The sequence below is a fragment of the Hippocampus zosterae genome, chromosome 9 (genome assembly GCF_025434085.1).
Source record: "Hippocampus zosterae strain Florida chromosome 9, ASM2543408v3, whole genome shotgun sequence".
Taxonomy (NCBI): domain Eukaryota; kingdom Metazoa; phylum Chordata; class Actinopteri; order Syngnathiformes; family Syngnathidae; genus Hippocampus; species Hippocampus zosterae.
Genome location: NC_067459.1, coordinates 23,396,657 through 23,415,136, shown reverse-complemented (window position 1 = coordinate 23,415,136; position 18,480 = coordinate 23,396,657). Strand labels below are relative to the sequence as shown.

The 18,480-nt window shown below is 46.6% G+C and overlaps 1 protein-coding gene across 3 annotated transcripts in view; it reads left to right on the top strand.

Moving 5' to 3' along the window:
• The window catches only part of LOC127607767 (filamin-B), a 34,037-nt gene extending 15,786 nt beyond the window's left edge, over positions 1 to 18,251 (top strand). The window contains exons 17-48 of one of the 3 annotated variants that reach the window (XM_052076393.1): positions 340 to 500; positions 645 to 735; positions 802 to 956; positions 1,031 to 1,148; positions 1,231 to 1,310; positions 1,509 to 1,694; positions 1,818 to 2,132; positions 2,213 to 2,315; positions 3,029 to 3,229; positions 3,316 to 3,486; positions 3,830 to 3,992; positions 4,075 to 4,235; positions 4,423 to 4,714; positions 5,025 to 5,178; positions 5,735 to 5,924; positions 6,172 to 6,419; positions 6,608 to 6,691; positions 7,424 to 7,520; positions 8,272 to 8,412; positions 8,938 to 9,066; positions 9,252 to 9,425; positions 10,255 to 10,617; positions 10,724 to 10,876; positions 11,096 to 11,218; positions 12,257 to 12,523; positions 12,819 to 12,956; positions 13,046 to 13,161; positions 13,585 to 13,717; positions 13,784 to 13,957; positions 14,968 to 15,186; positions 16,386 to 16,613; positions 16,892 to 18,251. In XM_052076393.1, coding sequence (XP_051932353.1) covers positions 340 to 500; positions 645 to 735; positions 802 to 956; positions 1,031 to 1,148; positions 1,231 to 1,310; positions 1,509 to 1,694; positions 1,818 to 2,132; positions 2,213 to 2,315; positions 3,029 to 3,229; positions 3,316 to 3,486; positions 3,830 to 3,992; positions 4,075 to 4,235; positions 4,423 to 4,714; positions 5,025 to 5,178; positions 5,735 to 5,924; positions 6,172 to 6,419; positions 6,608 to 6,691; positions 7,424 to 7,520; positions 8,272 to 8,412; positions 8,938 to 9,066; positions 9,252 to 9,425; positions 10,255 to 10,617; positions 10,724 to 10,876; positions 11,096 to 11,218; positions 12,257 to 12,523; positions 12,819 to 12,956; positions 13,046 to 13,161; positions 13,585 to 13,717; positions 13,784 to 13,957; positions 14,968 to 15,186; positions 16,386 to 16,613; positions 16,892 to 17,079 — 5,516 coding nt within the window. In that variant the 3' untranslated portion in view covers positions 17,080 to 18,251. Of the gene's footprint in view, positions 1 to 339; positions 501 to 644; positions 736 to 801; positions 957 to 1,030; positions 1,149 to 1,230; positions 1,311 to 1,508; positions 1,695 to 1,817; positions 2,133 to 2,212; positions 2,316 to 3,028; positions 3,230 to 3,315; positions 3,487 to 3,829; positions 3,993 to 4,074; positions 4,236 to 4,422; positions 4,715 to 5,024; positions 5,179 to 5,734; positions 5,925 to 6,171; positions 6,420 to 6,607; positions 6,692 to 7,423; positions 7,521 to 8,271; positions 8,413 to 8,937; positions 9,067 to 9,251; positions 9,426 to 10,254; positions 10,618 to 10,723; positions 10,877 to 11,095; positions 11,219 to 11,608; positions 11,731 to 12,256; positions 12,524 to 12,818; positions 12,957 to 13,045; positions 13,162 to 13,584; positions 13,718 to 13,783; positions 13,958 to 14,967; positions 15,187 to 16,385; positions 16,614 to 16,891 lie in introns of those variants that run through there. The other 2 variants (XM_052076394.1, XM_052076395.1) reach the window with 2 other exon arrangements.
• Positions 18,252 to 18,480: the final 229 nt, after the last annotated feature.

Here is an 18,480-nt window from a genome sequence, read left to right as displayed (position 1 = left end):
CCCGAACGGGTCTGCTCCCCACCGCTCCAAAAGTCGTCTTCCTTCTGTCAGTGGACCCCTCGCTTCTGTGTCAATGCCGTTCATCAGAAAAGCGGGGGTGAAAAATGGCGGGAATCTTAGCGTCTTTTCCAGGCGGCTTGACTCGTTCCTGTTCATCAGAACACCGCGATTGCGCATTCCTGTCATACTCGCAATTCCTTTGCTTTGACTGACAAGCCAGGCGGCTCTCGACGGGAATGCCGATCATTCTTGGCACGTTGCAAACCTTCTCAACATTAAGGCAGACCTGGCGGAGCCCCCCCCCTGCAGGCCTCCTACAAGTCTTATGTGTTTTCTCAGGTGACGTCAGTGTGGGCATCAAGTGTAACGGCAACATGTTGGGAGACCGGGAAGCCGATGTGGATTTCGACATTATCCCCAACGCCAACGACACGTTCACCGTCAAGTACATCCCACCCGCCGCAGGCCAGCTCACCGTCAAAGTGCTCTTCACTGATAAGGTGCAAAAATAAATACAATAATCTGATTGGTTCTCCGAGCAACTCCTTTTTAAACAGGGGGGTGTACATTTTTTATATCCACTCTACGCCCAAACGGAATTTCAACCTGTTACCATGACATGTCACTCGTCCATTTCCACCCAGGAAGTTCCTCAGAGTCCTTTCCTGGTGAACGTGGACCCCTCCCATGATGCAATGAAGGTCAAAGCCGAGGGCCCCGGATTAGCTCGCACGGGTAAACTAAGACGCATGATGACATCACTTCTTGTCGGGACATTTCACGTACGATTCTCATTTCCAGGGGTGGAAAGCGGAATACCGACTCACTTCACGACCCTGACAAAAGGAGCGGGGAAAGCGCCGCTGGATGTTACCTTCTCATCTCCTGTCAATAATTTTGACATAATTGACAACTATGACTACTCCCACACCGTCAAGTACACGCCAATCACCCCGGTAACACAACACGCATATATTTTGTAAATTATATATTTGAAGTTCAGCCAAATTAAAGCTGTATATGTGCACAGGGCCCAATGAGCATCGCTGTGACCTTTGGCGGGGACCCCATCTCAAAGAGCCCCTTCACTGTGGGCGTGGCCGAGCCCCTCAACCTCAATAATGTGGCCGTGGACAATCTGGATGGACGTAAGACATCCCCAAGAAAAGAGAAAATGAGTCATTTCAGCACCCGATATGTAAATGGCAAAAAAAAAAATGTGTGTATTAGGTGTGGAGGTGGGTCAAGAGCAGCAATTCCTGGTTGACACAAAGGGAGCGGGTGGTCAAGGACGCCTGGAGGTTGAGGTGGTAAGTGTCAACCGGTTCATGATGTGTCGTCGTTCCACTGCTGCCTCGCTGCAGTTGTCCTGCAACGTTTTCTCGCATCTGTTCTGAATCCATTGACTCAACAATCTGTTGGAATCTATTTGTATATTTTTCAGTCTTTAAGTACCTTTTCCAAATCTATTTTTCATAACCTTGCTACCTTGCTACTTGGTTGCTTAGTTGAGTCCGAGCCAGCGGTGTGTGCCATGCAAAGTGGAGCCGCAGCCCGGTAAAGCTGAGGTGTGTCGGGTGCGTTACACCCCCACGGAAGAGGGGGCCTACGTTATCAACGTTTCCTATGACGGACACCCCATCGCCGGTAGCCCCTTCCCAGTGGAGGGCCTGCTGCCTCCAGATCCCAGCAAGGTACTAACGTCTGTCCGTGTTCTACGTTGTGTACAAAACGTACCCCCCGCTCTGTTTCAGTGGACATTTATAATTCTTTAGTTTGGTACAAAAGAGTTGGTGACATGCTTCATTCCCATCTAGGTGAAGGCCCACGGTCCAGGTCTGACGGGAGGCTTTGTGGGGAACCAGGCAGAGTTCACCATTGACACCAAAGGGGCTGGCACAGGCGGTTTGGGTCTGACGGTGGAGGGACCGACGGAGGCCAAGATCGAATGCTCGGACAACGGGGACGGGACCTGTTCAGTCTCCTACCTGCCCACGGAACCCGGAGAATATCTGGTCAACATCCAGTTCGAGGAAGTCCACATCCCGGGCTCGCCTTTCCGAGCAGACATCCACATGCCTTTCGATCCTAGCAAGGTGGTGGCCACTGGGTCGGGCCTGAACAAGGCCAAGGTGAGAGCCTTGACTTGGCGAATCTGAATTCTTGAGCACGAGTGTCTTTTCCAATGTCAGGTGGACTTTTGTGCACACAGGTGGGAGAGGCCAGCGTCGTCAACGTTGACTGCTCACGTGCTGGACGCGGTCAACTCAGCCTGGAGGCCATTCCGGACCCATCTTCTGCTTCTGCACCCGCAGGTTTGCATGCTGCTGTTTGACAAAAAAAAGAATTGATTGGCTGTGTTTATTGCTCCTCTCCCTACAACTCGGGTTTCCCTTCTGTTAGAATTTCTACCGTGGCCCGTTTAGACAACAGACTTAGGGTCTGACTCCTGTAATTATCATGAAGCCTTTCTCTTGTTCACTTCTTTGTAATTCTTGTATAGCCCATTTAGGCTGCAGACTTGTCTTGCCTGAACTGGCGCTTATGGTTTGTAAAATGGTCACCCAATTTTGACTTTTTGTAAAATGGCTAGCCTCAGTCCTTTTGCATTAATCTAAAAATCACCACGCACCTTTGCTCTGTCTTTGTTTGCTTTCTGTTTGTAGAGCAATCCGTTGAGGCAGCTAATCCTTTCCGTTACATTTTGTTCCACAGCCTATTGCGGCAGGCTAGTCGGGCCTCAGTCATTTGTGCTCGCTGCTGGTGCTTTCTGAAAGTGGCTTTTCTCCAAATGTGGCTTTCTTGTTTTGATGACTGCGGCAGCCCATTTAGGCATGATTTCTTTTTTCAGCCCGTTTAGGCAGCAGACTCACTGAACTTAAACCCTTGTAGCTGCTGCCGGTTTCCAAACACGAGCATGGATTCAACGTTGGTTTCTTTGTTTACTTTGAATTGATGCTGCAAACTGTTGAGGGCCTGAATCCTGTTCATAAAAAAATATAATAATAATAACTTGATTTTGTTCCAGGTGTGAAAGCAAAGACCGAAGTGTTGGACAACAAAGACGGGACGTACACTGTAACCTACGTTCCTCTGACGTCGGGTATGTACACGCTGCTGCTTAAGTACGGTGGCAAGCCCGTTCCTGGTTTCCCGGCCAAGGTGATGGTGGTCCCGGCCATTAACGTCTCCAAAGTCAAAGTGTCTGGCCGTGGAGTGGATGGAAAAGGTACACGATTTCCCTCATTGCTGATGCCGGCGTCCCGCTTGGATCTTAACCGTGCCACTCCCATTCCGCTCTTATCTTTCTTGCAGTCTTCAGGGAAGCCACCGCCACGTTTACGGTGGACGCGCGACCTTTGAGCCGGCAGGGCGGAAGCCGTGTAAAAGCAGAGATCAGGAACCCGTCTGGAGCCCTGACAGACTGTCTGGTCAAAGACATGAACGACGGGACCTACAGCATGGAGTACACACCATATGAGAACGGTAATACACTTTCTAATATGACCCATTTAGCCAGCGGACTGGATCGACCGCAACCCTCGTAAAATGGTCACCTATCAAAGAATCTTACTGGTGGTATCTAAATGGTCAGGCACCAAACTTCTGCCTGTTTACTTTGCCTACCGCAGCCTGTTTAGTCAGCATACTTGTTTGGCCTGATCTATTTTCAGCCTCTTGTGGTGATTCCTAAACAGGATCATGCGCCAACCTCGATTCTCTTGTGCGGTTGACTATTTTTGGATATCTTTTGCGGCCCATTTAGTCAGCAGACAATCCTAGGCCTTAATCCTTTGCGTCATGTTGTAATTGTTCCTTCATCTTTCAGGTGAGCACAGTGTCCAGGTTCTGTACGAAGACACGCCGGTTCTAAGGAACCCAGCCAGGGTTTGCGTGTGCGACGGCTGCGACCCCAGCAGGGTGGTGGCCACGGGGCCGGGGCTCACGAAGGGACTGACCGACAAGAACAACTCCTTCAACATCATCACGAGGTAGAGGGGAGCTTACACGCTGACGGCGTGCTTGTGTATGTGCGCACCGCCCGTCTTGTTTTGATAATGTGCCTTCGATTAGGGGGGCAGGCACCGGTGGTCTGGGCATAACCGTCGAGGGTCCGTCCGAGTCCAAGATGGCGTGCAAAGACAACAAAGATGGCAGCTGCAGTGTGGATTACGTCCCCTTCACGCCAGGTCTCTACGACGTCAATATTCTCTATGGAGGAGAGCACATTCCCGGTGAGAAAGTTCAAGAAATTACACACCAAACTTTGGTGTCTACCTGTCTGCTTTGTTTTGTGTTCTGTTGATTCTGTTTAGGCAGCCGACTTGTCTAGTCTGTATCTTTTGCCTTCTATGGTGGTGGTTTGTAAAAACGCTCCGGTACCTCGTAACCAATGTTTCCTCTTTCTCTTTTGGGTTTCAGGCAGTCCTTTTAAGGTTCCGGTAGAAGACCTCGTAGACCCCAGTAAAGTGAAGGTTTACGGGCCGGGGGTGGCCCCGGGGGTCCGGGCCCACATTCCGCAAATGTTCACAGTGGACTGCAGTCAGGCGGGCCTGGCACCACTCGCCGTCACAGTGGATGCCCCCAAAGGCCTGTCCGAGCCTGTGGAGGTGTTGGACAACGGGGACGGCACCCACACGGTGTCCTACACACCTTCTGTGGAGGGGACCTACGCTGTAGCTGTACAGTTCGCCGAAGAGGACATCCCCAAAAGGTACTGCACTTGTAACGCGGCCCGTTTAGGCAGCAGTCACGTGTAACCTTGTAATCATGCATGTACCAATGTTTGAGTCTTAACTCCGTTAAAGGTTTTGAGTTAACAAACGTAAATGTTTATTCCTGTGCATACTCTGCGCTTGACTTTGTATGAATTTCTACTGCAGCCCGTTTGGGCAGCAGACATGTTGGACCAAGTAATGATGCATATGGAGACTTTGACTGCTGCTTTGAATTTTGAATCCGCATGCTTCACTGGAAAGGCAAATTATTTTTTTCTGGGGTTTGTGTTTTCTCTCCGCTTTTAGTCCATTTCGTGTGCGGGTGCTTCCCACTCATGATGCCCGTAAAGTACGAGCCAGTGGCCCCGGGCTGACCAGCCAAGTCCTTGCCAGCTTCCCAGTCGAGTTCAACGTCGACGCCAAGCAAGCAGGACAGGGACAACTGAGCGTGCTCATCACTGTCAGTATTTCGCACACTGTAGACTGGAAGGAACCTCTTTGGCAGAACACAGTCCGTTTAGGCATCAGACAAGTTAGGACAAGCGATGAGGTGAAAAAAGGGTATGCTGGCGTGTCAACTGTATCGAGTCCATTTTCCTACTTTGAGAGTGATGCTATTTTAAAGGAGGATTCTAACCGGCGCATGTTTAGGCCAAATACTCATCAGGCCTGATTTAATGGTTCTAATCATGGTCATCTGTCCCAATGTCTACCTCAGCTTGTTCAGGCAAACGTTGGTTGCGCTTCCATTTAGTCGTCTACTGAAGCCCGTTTAGGCAGCAGAAAGGTTGGACCTGAGTCATTTGATGGTGCCTAATCATAATCATGGCCACAGTCTGTGCACTTCACTTTGTTTGCATTTCTACTGCACCCGGTGCAGACAGCAAACTTGCAATTCAGAAATGTACAATTTCAGAGTAGTTCAACTTTAGAGGTTCCTTTTATACGACGTAGCCCAAATACCTGTACAGTACATATTTCTATGCTCTGAGTCTTTGTCTGATGTCTCGTTTTAGGACCAAGATGGCAAACCCAAGCTCCCCACTATCCATGACAACGGAGACGACACATACAAGGTGTCATACGTACCCGACCGTGCGGGTCGCTACACCATCGTCGTCAAGTACGGTGGCGACGACATCCTGGACTCGCCTTACAAAGTCCAAGCTATGGTGACGGGAGATGCCAGCAAGTGCTCTACAACTGGTGCGTTACTGCCAAATAAATACTACAAATGGGATTTTACCTTGATCTTTCTTTCCATCATCTTGACAAGTTTGCTACTCTACTTTCTTGAGGGTCCTATGTTAGCTTCAATGTTGCGCCCAGCATTAGCTTTCAGTGGTAAAGAGTCCTTTTTACGGCTTACAATAATGTTAGGGCGATGGAAGGGACCTACCTTGCGTAGCTTTTGACCCAAGTATTCCTAAAAATGTGTTTTTGTGTCCATCAGGGCCCCAAGTGGGCCCCAGGGAGGAGCTGGATCAGGAGCTGTTTCTCCTGGTCAACGCCAAGGGCGCGGGCAATGGCAAGGTGAACTGCGTAGTGGTGCAGCCCAACGGCAGCGAGGTCGACGCTCAGGTGACTGACAACCAGGACGGAACTTTCGACGCTTTTTGCACGCTTCTCGAGCCCGGCGACTACATCATGTACGTGCGTTTTGGTGGGGAGAACATTCCCGGCAGTCCCTTCAAAGTCAAGGTATGTAAAACGGTTGTAAAGCAATATTGCACTCAGGGCCTGTCGGGCTGGTGGGTTTGCATTTTGAATAGGAATTAGTAACAGTTCTTAAAATGTATAATAGCAAAGAATTCATATTACACCCGGTCAAGGCGGCAGAATAAATGAGGTTGTTAGATTTTTTTCAAACCTTCCTGTGGTGTCCTCAGGCGAGCAATGAGGTCCCCGCCATGCAAGAACTGACATCAATCCAACAACAAGCGGCTCCCCCGGGAGTTGGCTTTCAGCCCTGGGTACACGCATGCACGCACACAACGCACAACATGGATTCCTGGGGCTTCATTTCAGGGGAAATGGCCATTTGAGACGTTTCTGTGATTGCTGGCTATATAAAGAAATTTGACTTGACAAACACACGTACACACCCAACAATTTAGGCAAGTTCATATTGTGTGCCACCAAAGAAAAAAAAATCCATGCCAAGTGGGGATGATGACTGTTGTGCCGCACTACGGCAGAAAGATAACTAACCACTTACGCACTCATGTCTACAATGTGGGTTTGACAAGGCTTTTGTGCCATTCTCGGATAAAAATGCAAGAACACACAGAACCGTGCAAGGCGCAATGCCGATGCTTTGCCACCAAAGAATAGAAAGACAAGAACGGTCAGCCTTGACTGACGAGGAGTTATACCACACTTGGGTGGAAAGACCAGAAAACACTCACTTCACTCCCATTTGTGAACATATTAGCTTGACACCCTGCCTCCTTACATCTATTTTTTTTTTTTGCATTGACCAATGGGAATGCAGCTTGCTTGTCAGGCTGGTTGCTATGGTGATGGCTGCTAATTCTGTGTGTGTGTGTGTGTGTCTGCCTGCCTGCCTGCGAACGCCGTGGCTGCGAGCAGTGCACTACCACTTCCCGTGATGCCGCTAAATGGGCAGCGCTGAGGCTTTCTGACACTGGCCAATGAGATTGTTGATTTTTGTTGAGTGACATTCGCTCGACCCTCCCCCTCAGGTGACATCGGAAGACTTTGGAAACGGCATCAGTGGGGTCGGGTTCAGACCATTCCACATGGTCATTCCTTTCTCCTTCAAGAGGGGGCAAGTCACCGGTGAGATATGCGCACGCATGCACATTTGTTTTTCTGAACCATTCATAGATTAATATATAAAAAAACTTGTATACGTGTCATTAAAAAAAAGCCCAAGAAAAAGGTAACCACACACACCTATGAGTCTTTGCTGACAATAAGGCATCCTCTGCAAATGAAGGACAGCAGATGTTGTACTCTCTCCCCAGCAGCTACAAAAGTGGAAAACATCTGTGTGGAATGTTTCGTTTTAATCAGTCAACAGTATACTCTGAAGTTGCATTGGAGGAAGTAGCGATGAAGGACGTGCGCATGAAGGACGTGCGCATGTCGGCCGTGCGCAAAGGAAGACAACATCAGATTCTTTACAATCCTGTCCGAAGGAAAGGAAATTAATGTGGAAGTCCTTCTGTAGTTTGTTTGTTTCTGTTACAAATGAGCGCATCGGGATTGTTTGACTTGGATCAGCCGCAAATGGGAAGCAGTCTCGTCGCAGTCGACGTCATGACTCTCTGGTCACAAACAGATGTGTGATGCACGAGTATTCCACACGCCATCCAAATCAAGTCCTTTCTGCACTTTTTTTTTTTTAACGAATGATTTCTTCTCAATTAAATACCTGCCAATTGTACTATTTTTAATTGATTTCTTTCAAACTGTTTTTTAACATTAAGAGTTTTGAAATATACATGTTTGCTTGTTTTATGTGGTTTGTGAGGACCTATCAGTGTTGGTTTTGGGTGTCTATCAAGTCGCTTGCTGCCTGTTTCAGGTGAGGTTCTGATGCCGTCAGGAAATTGCGCTCAACCACTGATCACAGACAACTTGGACGGGACGGTCACGGTGCAGTACTCTCCCACCGAAGCCGGCTTGCACGAGATGCACATAAAGTACAACGGAGCGCACATTCCAGGTATGGAAATGCATCACTTGAACCTTGAACTCTTTCAGGCAAGCGGTTCCTAATTAACTGGCCTTTAGCCACACACATACACGAGTGGTTAATTGAGGTTGGTGTATAAATTTGGCATACAGAAAAAAGAGGTCACTCACTATCCTCTATAGATTTAAACTTGTATACCAGAAGCACAATTCAGTCTTGAAGATGTTTATTGACGCTCACTGTTGAAATGGTTCTGTCAAACTAAACATAAAACAAAGAGAATTACTTTTTGTATGGTGAAATTACAAACAAAAAAAAAACGGCTAACAAACGATATGAGGCGATTATCCTCAATGTAAACCAGGGGTCCCCAAGTCTGGCCCTCGACAACCCCTGTTTTAGAGATCTCCCTCATCTGCAACAACCCCTGTTTTAGAGATCTCCCTCATCTGCAGAGTTTTGAGTGGCTTCACTCCTTCCCTAACTGCTATTGGGATAAAGAGTCGACTTTTTATTAGTGCACTGTATTAAAAATCCTTATTTTGTGTGTTGCAGAGTCTCCTCTCCAGTTCTACGTGAACCGCTCCAGTAGTCCCAGCGTGACTGCTTACGGTCCGGGCCTTAGCTACGGCGTGGCAAATAAGACCTCAGCATTCACCGTCAACACAGAGGATGCGGCCGAAGGTACGAGACCACAAATCATGATTGTTTTTAAAGCATATAATCGAAGTCAAAGGGTTGGGTATCTGGTGTCCCACAGGGCTGAATATTAGAACCATTGCTTATGGCTGTCAGTCATGTTTTATTTTCTTCGCTGAGAACACTTACGGATTTGTGGGACATTTGTTGTCAACTATATATGCGTCCAGGAGGTTTGGACCTGGCGATCGAGGGTCCGTCCAAGGCGGAGATCAGCTGTGTGGACAACAAGGACGGCACGTGCAGCGTCAGCTACCTTCCCACGCTGCCGGGAGACTACAACATCCTGGTCAAGTACAACAACAAGCACATCTCCGGCAGTCCGTTCACCGCCAGGATCACGGGTCTGTACCCACCTATGGAGGATTACAGTCAACCCCCCTACTGTTAGTGGAGGATGGCGAAAAAGCACGAGGAGCTGACATCCCCGACGATGTTTGCCTTGATTTAATGTACCTCCAAACTGTAGTCCCAAAATTGAACTCAAATTTCAAAGTCATTGTTTTTAAAATTGGGTAAAGTTTTCAACTAGCAAGAAGCCCGGTAGTCCAGTGGTTAGCACGTGGGCTTCACAGTGCAGAGGTACCGGGTTCGATTCCAGCTCCGGCATCCCTGTGTGGAGTTTGCATGTTCTCCCCGGGCCTGCGTGGGTTTTCTCCGGGTGCTCCGGTTTCCTCCCACATTCCAAAAACATGCGTGGGAAGCTGATTAGACACTCTAAATTGTCCCTAGGTGTGAGTGTGAGTGCGAATGGTTGTTTGTCTCTGTGTGCCCTGCGATTGGCTGGCAACCGATTCAGGGTGTCCGCTGCCTACTGCCCGGAGACAGCTGGGATAGGCTCCAGCACCCCCCGCGACCCTTGTGAGGATCAAGCGGTTCGGAAGATGAATGAATGAATGTTTTTAAAATTACGATTGTCTCACGCCTTCATTGGGGAAACTTTCAGTTCGTGTGTACATATGGCAAAGACTCCAAAACTTTTGCAAACAACTCAAGGTAAACTTAGCTCCTCAGAGATACTCGTCTCTTAGTCAAGACGTATCACTTCAACATACTTGCTTGTAGTACTCCTGAACCTTTTTAAACGGGGCTTTGGCGCCATCTTGCGGCATTTTAGCACACGATGAAACAACCATATTGGATATTCTTGGTAACAAAGCGCTGCTTTTGCAGAGGACAAACAGCGGCGCTCTCAGGTGAAACTGGGCTCAGCGGCCGACTTCTTCCTGAACATCAACGAGACGGACCTGAGTCTCCTCAGCGCCAGCATCATGGCGCCGTCGGGTCGCGAGGAGCCTTGCCTGCTCAAGAGGATGGCTAACAATCACGTGGGCATCTCCTTCATCCCCCGCGAGGTGGGCGAGCACCGCGTCAGCATCACCAAGAATGGACGCCACGTGGCCAACAGCCCCATCACCATCATGATCGTCCAGTCTGAGATCGGAGACGCTGGGCGCGTCAGGGCTCACGGCGACGGGCTGGTGCACGGGACAACCTTCACAGATGCTAGCTTCATAGTGGATACGCGTGAGGCTGGTAGGTAGACTGCTACCATCTTTAAAAAAAAAAAAAAAATTTAAAGGGGGGGGGGCAGAAACGACCCTTGGTGGAGGTAATGATGAGGTCTTCATGTTGCATTAAGGGTATGGTGGGCTGGCTCTGGCCGTTGAGGGTCCAAGTAAGGTAGACATACAGACAGAAGACATGGAGGACGGGACTTGCCACGTATCCTATTGCCCCACCGAACCTGGAAACTACATCGTCTCCATTCGCTTCTCCGACAAGCACATCCCAGGTACGAAGAAAGCACCCACATGAACACCACCGCATAACGTTGAGGACACCATTTGTCCGCTATGTAGGTGTTGCACAGGGTTCGGCTCTTGAGTTTTCCAAAAGCAAATGTTAATTATGTCAACTGTCATGGAGATGGTGTCCCACAGGGTTGAGTACTAGATCCGCTGCATATGTGCCATTCGTGGAATTGAATTTGTTTGGTTTCCATGTGCGGCAGGAAGTCCATTCACAGTGCAGGTGACTGGGGAAGGTCGCATCCGAGAGAGCATCACCCGCAAACAGAGGGCGGCACCTGTTGCTGGCGTGGGCAGCGTCTGTGACTTCAGCATAAAGATACCAGGTGACTGTCTTATCTTATCTTATCTTATTATCTGTTCATACTTTAAATAACTAAAAAAAAAAACCCAAATACAATGTATGTACTTATAACAAATGCGCAACCAACAAAATGTCACATCCTTTTGGTTTATGTAAAAAGTTAGTTTGAACTCGGTCACTGCCAGCCAGCCCGGAAAAAAAAAGAATTTGCTGTCTTTAGCCGTCAAGGGCAGTGACTGAGTTGAACAAAAGTTTTTGCTGTTAACGTGTTGTGGTCACTGTCAGAAATGTTGACTTCAATTCATTTGTCTTCCTTTTCCCTTCCCGCCGTTCCTTCTCTTCCCGACTGCCATCTTTTGTCTCTCCTCCAACATTCCTCCCTCGTTTCCTCGTCGCCTTCATCTTGGTCCAGTGAGCAGCTTCTTCCTGACCTTGTCTAGCTCGACCCTTTCTTACATCACTTCTTCTTTCTCTTCTTCTTCTCCTCATCGCTTCTGAGGCCTCCTCTGGTGCTCTGGTGGGAAAATGGCAGAGGTTTGCAGAAAATATTTTTTAACAGTCTGCTCGGTTTATTGGACAATTGCTTGACTTCCTCTTTAATGGTAAATACTGTTTAGGACTACAGATATTTGTCTTTGTGCATGTTATGAAATCTAGAACACGTACAACACGATTGTAATAATTGAATAATAAACCAAAAATTTGAAGAAAAAAAAAGGTACCGCACTTTCCCAATGATCAAATTTGGGTGTAATGGGATGTTACTTAGGAAAAATATTTGCTGGATTCTTTCGTATTTCTCCAAAATTGTGAGAGAAATGCATTTGTTGGACACTTAAGCTTATCTTTTAAAGATAATGTATGCCTTATATAATATATGTCTGAATATATTGCCAGAGTAAATGATTTTTTAAGTTTTCAATGTTTTTGTACTGTACATTCCAAAAACAGATTTTCTTTGTTTTTCTAAATTAAATCCCGAACGTGAAATATAACACTATATACAAAAAAGATTTACATTCAATTGAATTACTCCGACTATCTTGCTTTGTGTCGGCAGCCCTGGACATGCGCGACGTCACGGCCGAGGTCACATCGCCGTCGGGTGCCCTTCAGTCCGCCCAGCTGGTTGCCGTGGGCAACGACACCTACTGCGTGCAGTTCGTGCCCACCGAGATGGGCGTGCACTGGGTGAGCGTCAGGTACCGGGGCAACCACGTGCCAGGGAGCCCCTTCCAGTTTACCGTGGGGCCACTGGGCGAGGGCGGAGCCGCCAAGGTCAAAGCGGGAGGCCCGGGACTGGAGGGAGCGATGGTGGAAGAACCAGGTACGCGCGCACTCACACACACACACGAATAACCTAATGTCTCCAAAGGTGTCTGAAAATAAAGGCTATCGGAAGTAAGCTAGCTATTTTGGTTTAAAACCTCCATTTTTTTTTAGGATCTTTTTAGCTATTTGCAGGCTCCATAGCAGTATTAAATATGGCAGACATATCTATCATAGATATCCGCAAAAAAAAGAGAGAAAATCAACCATTTTTATATGAAGCGGCCATTTCAGGGTGGTGTAAAAAATTGTCTTTTTTTCCAAGGATATGACGCATTTCTTTTTCTTTGCAGCTGAGTTCAATATCTGGACCAGGGAGGCCGGCGCCGGGGGTCTGTCTGTAGCTGTGGAGGGTCCCAGCAGGGCCGAGATCTCCTTCGATGACCGCAAAGACGGATCCTGCGGCGTTTCTTACGTGGCGCAGGAGCCCGGTAGATGAAAAAGACACACACACACACACACACAAAATAACGTAATGGCTCTCTCTGTCCTCATGTTTGACACTGATATCGTCCTTCAGGCGACTACGAAATTGCCATCAAGTTCAATGATCAACACATCCCACATAGCCCCTACCTGGTCCATGTTGTGGCCCCCACCTATGACACCCAACACATGACCGTCACTGGCCTTCAGGTGAGACGCCCACTGCTGGCCTCCATCCATCCATCCATCTTCTACCGCTTATCCGGGGCCGGGTCGCGGGGGCAACAGCTTTAGCAGGGAAGCCCAGACTTCCCTCTCCCTAGCTACTTCGTCCAGCTCTCCCCGGGGGATCCCGAGGCGTTCCCAGGCCAGCTGGGTGACATAGTCTCTCCAGCGTGTCCTGGGTCTTCCTCGGGGTCTCCTCCCGGTGGGACATGCCCGGAACACCTCACCAGGGAGGCGTTCAGGAGGCATCAGAATCAGATGCCCAAGCCACCTCATCTGGCTCCTTTCGATGTGGAGGAGAAGCGGCTCGACTCTGAGCCCCTCCCGGATGACCCAATGCTGGCCTGCCATATAAAAACATTTTGAGCAATATATGAGCCAAAATGTACATCACGCGTGCGTTTGCAGAAGTCAGGTCTGAAGGTGAATCAGCCGACGTCCTTCGACGTGTCAATGGAAGGAGCCAAAGGAAAACCCGAGGCCAAGGTCACCAGCCCGTCTGGATCTCAGGAGGAGTGTGCCGTCAAACACCTGGAAAAAGGTACGTGTGGATGTGCGAGTGCGAGGCACGCGACGAACAATAACCCCACCCTGCCCTTTGTCCCAGACAAATACTCGATCCGCTTCATCCCCCGGGAGCAAGGCCTCCACACGGTGGACGTCAAGTTTGGCCCTCAGGGCCGCGTCACTTCCTTCAGCGTCATGGTCGGGTCGCCCGAACAGGCCGGGCAGGCGGGACTGGTCTCGGCGTACGGTGACGGACTGGAGAGGGGCACCACGGGTAATTTCCATCTTCCGTTTGACATTTTACGAGAACAAAAATCTGTGTCTTTATGAAAAATCAAGTCGTGCTTTGCCAAGAAATGATATGTGACTTTTCTAGATATATTTTTTGAGAGATTTCCAAAAAATGTTTTGAAGATCACAAAGAGACAATCAGAAACACTCTATAATATAAAAAACAAATTATAGCATGTTATTTTTGCAATAGTTTTATTTTTTTTCCAAGAATTTGGGGATTTTTGTTTTAGTTAGGATTTTTAGAAGAATTTATTGTATTTATTTTTTTTTTCAATTGTTTTGTAACTAAACATTTTTTTAAAAGAGATCATAACAAAAAATAGTATTCGTTTTACTTTTCTGGATGAGATTAGTTATTTGGGGTGGGTTGAAAAGTTTACTTTTTTTAGATACAAAGTTGTATTTTTTAAGTCGAAAAAAAAACTTTTGGGCAAGAGATCATTTGAAAGTTCGATATAATAAGTTGTATTTTTCTAGATTTTTTTTTAAAGAGATCGGATAAACAGTTTAAATAATGGATGGATAGAGCCATAACGTTAAAAGTATTTTTTTTTAAAAGATAAAACAATTTTTTTTCAGTAGAAAGTCAAAAGGTTGCACAGACCATTAAGATACCTGAATACAAAGTTGCATTAGCCAGATACATTTTTTCTGGATCTTTTTTACTTTTGCCTCTTTTTTTTTCAAGAATATTTTCCCCCAATAGATAATTGTAAAAATAAAGTTAAAGAATTTTTTTTTCTACATATGGCTAAAAAGTTGTATTATTATGGAAAAGTATTGCGAAAAGGTTTTGGAGTGACCAGTAAGAAAAAAAAATAGGATAATAAGTTTCATTTTTCTGGATCAAAGCTTTTGGGGGGAGGATTAGGTTAGTGTTTCTAAATTGAACGTTTCTTTTTTTTTTTTCGGTCTCTTGTTGTTTCTCGAATATATTCGGCCGTGATTTGTTTTGCCGGCGTTTTGACTATGCGTGCATCCCGGCGGCAGGCGTCCAGTCGGAGTTCATCATCGACAGCGCGGCGGCGGGGCAGGGCGCGGTGGCCGTGACGGTGGAGGGCCCGTCCAAGGTTCAGATGGAGTGCCTGGAGGTGGCCGGCGGCTACAAGGTGCTCTACACGCCCATGGCGCCCGGCAGCTACGTCGTCGCCGTCAAGTACGGCGGACCGTACCACATCGCCGGCAGCCCCTTCGTCGCCAAAGTCACGGGTCGGCACGCGCTTTGGCTCCTCCTCTGAACGCCGCCTTCCGTCGTTGCTCTTATTCAGCCATCTCATCATCCCTCTCTTCTTTTTTTTGCTTCCATCTTCTCGTCTTTGATTTTCCATCTTTTGTTGTTGTCCTAGATTGGGCGTTTTCTGTCCCTTGTCTTGTTTCATCCCTTTTCTGTCTTCTTTGTAATTGGTCCTCTGTTTGTCTTATTCCTTTTACCTGTTCGCGTCATCTTCCGTTCATTTTCTATCTTGAGTTTTTTTTTCCCCCTTAATGTCTTGTGTCCGCCAATTTCTTTTCAATTTTCTGCCTTTTGCCGTCCCTCTTGGCCTCGTTGTCTTTTGCTGTTGCTCTTCCGTCATCTCACTCTGTCTTCTTGTATTTGTCTGTCTTTATTTTTCCTCCTCCACCCTTGTCTTTGGTATTCTGTCTTTTGTCCTTTTCTGATTGTGTCATTATCTTTTGACACAATCTTACTTTTTTAGATACCAAGTTGTATTTTTTAAGTCGGGGAAAAAAAACTTTTTGTCAAGAGATCATTCGAAAGTTCGATATAATAAGTTGTATTTTTCTAGATTTTTTTTAGAGAGATAGGATAAACAGTTTAAATAATGGATGGATAGAGCCATTACATTAAAAGTAAAATTTGATTTTTTTTTTTTAAGATAAAACATTTTTTTTCAGTAGAAAGTCAAAAAATTTCACAGACCACTAAGATACCTGAATACAAAGTTGCATTAGCCAGATACATTTTTTCTGGATCTTTTTACTTTTGCCTCATTTTTTTTCCAAGAATATTTGAAGAGATAATTGTAAAAATAAAGAAAGTTAAAGAAAAATGTTTTTTTTTCTAGATATGGCTAAAAAGTTGTATTATTGTGGGAAAAGTATTGCGAAAAAGTTTTGGAGTGACCAGTTTTTTTTCTTCTGTTTACCTCAAGTCTTTTTAGTTTTCTCCTTTCTTTCGTTTTGTCTCTTGCCTTCTTCCAACCATTTTCTCGTTTGTCTCCATCGTCTCTTTCTCTCATTCACTGCCAAACCAGTCATAAATGATTCCACGTCACTGGCCGTGAATGAGTTCAAACTTACCTTCATTTGAATCTTTTATATGCAAATTCATTGTCCACATGTGCCGAAAACCTTGCGCTTCTGCCCTTACTCTGATTTGACATGAGCGCACGGGCGTCCTCTTTCAGGTCCTCCTTTGGTAAACGTGACCAATAGCAGCATGTCGTCCTCGCTGACCCTTGGACCCTCCGCGGAAGCGTCGGTGGTCAGCGGCAGCGGCGGCGGCGGCTCTCTGCAGAGCGTCAACTGCGTCTCGGCAGTCTCGGACGCCAGCAAGGTGCTGAGCCGAGGCCTGGGCCTCAGCAAGGCTTACGTGGGCCAGAAGAGCAGCTTCTCCGTGGACTGCAGCCAAGCCGGTGAGTCCCGCTGCCCTCCAAAAATGTGACAACCTTTGAAGAACAATCCTCTTCATATCATAAATGACCTGTTGCTGTTTTTGCAAGACATTGTACACGATAGTCGCCTTCCATCGGCCTGCTTTCGTTTGATATTTTCTAACTTCCTGGTTCTCCACCAATCACCACCTGTGCTTTGCAGCCTCATATTAATATGCCACAAGACAATGGAAAAATGTGCCGCTTTAACGAGTGTGACCAGTCAGGATTGAATGAGAAATGTTTGTTATTCCCCGCAGGTAAGAACATGCTGGTGGTGGGTGTTCACGGCCCGCAGGTTCCCTGCGAGGAGGTCCTGATCAAGCACCTGGGTGACCTGCACTACAACGTCAGCTACGTGCTGCGCGAGCGCGGTGACTACATGCTGGTGGTCAAGTGGGGCGAGGATCACATCCCAGGCTCGCCCTTTCACGTCACGGTGCCGTGATGCCGCCGGTTCATACAAAGCGGTGGGGGGTGTCCAAAGCGGGGTGCCAAACGGCCCGTGGCTCATTTTGTGAGTTTTGTTGTTTTGTTTGTTTTTTTTTCCCCCCACCGGCCCGATGTGCTTAAAAAGTACAACCTAATAACACCTAAGACGGCCTTAAAAAAACTAGCATCAATGGCGCGGTACTTTTCAAGGAACAGCTCTTTGAACACACATGGTGGAGCAACATGTAGACAAACAATATCACAATACTCAGATATTTTCTTTAGCTGTGAGAAATGACTTACTACTGCAGTTTACTGGGTCACTTACAGTAGTTGTGAAGGTCATCATTTTGTGTCTTCATGACATGAGTCGCAAGGAATTGTTTGATTCTCTACATTCTATTTATGCTTTGCTTTAAAGTACACTATTAAAGAGTGTGTTTTTCTTTATTTTGAAGTGCATTACAATTTTTTCGGGGGGAGGTGGAATCAGGCACCAATGTAGCTCTGAATAGATAAATAATAAATCTCAGCTGTTTAAATTTTCCCATACCCCCTCACTGAATTTCAAGATTTAAAAAAAGCGAGGAAATATTTTTACCATTTTGGACACCCCTGCTGTGTACTAACAGTCATGCATTTTAAATATTAAAGAACATTACAACCAACTTTGTGTTAAATGTGTAGAATTTTGTGTTGCTGTTGACTATAGTTGAAACACTCGAGTTTCTCATTTTAAAAAGTGCTAAAAAATCTTGCTTAAAACATTTGAAAATGTTGCTAAAAGGTTTCTAAACAACTGGAACTACTTGTTGTGTTTTTTTCTTAAGTAGGATCTGAAATATGGTCGTGCACAGAGCTCAAGATACTGCCAAAACCTTTCAAACTTGGAAGTGGAAAATGAGTAGTGTCTGTCGCCACACTCCAGTCTAGCAAAGGGTCAGCGTAAGATGGGCTGTGAGCTTTTGTATTGCTGGCGGCACTCTTACGCTACTACTGATGTTTTGATTTTTTTCCCCCACAATCTTGCACTCTTGCAAGCTGTCATCTCCGATTGTTATTTTCTGAAATGCGGTGGCATTGGGTTCACATCTCACCTTGGTTCCATTTGAATGTTGGCTTCTTATGTGTCCCCGGCACATTGCCAAGACTCTGTACATTTAGATCATTAAAATGAACTGGAATTAATGAGTGGTGGTGTTTTTATTTTTTTACATTACGTTTTAGCCAAAATCCTTTATTTTTAATCTCTCTCATATATATACACACACACACACATAGTGTATGTATAATTTTGGGGGGTCGTAATTGGGAGTTGAATGACGAGGCAAGGCTAATGTATTTTTTGCAACAAGTTTTTTTTAAGATTGCCATGAAAAAAAATTGCCCCCTTAATTTGTATGCATTTTCCCTTACC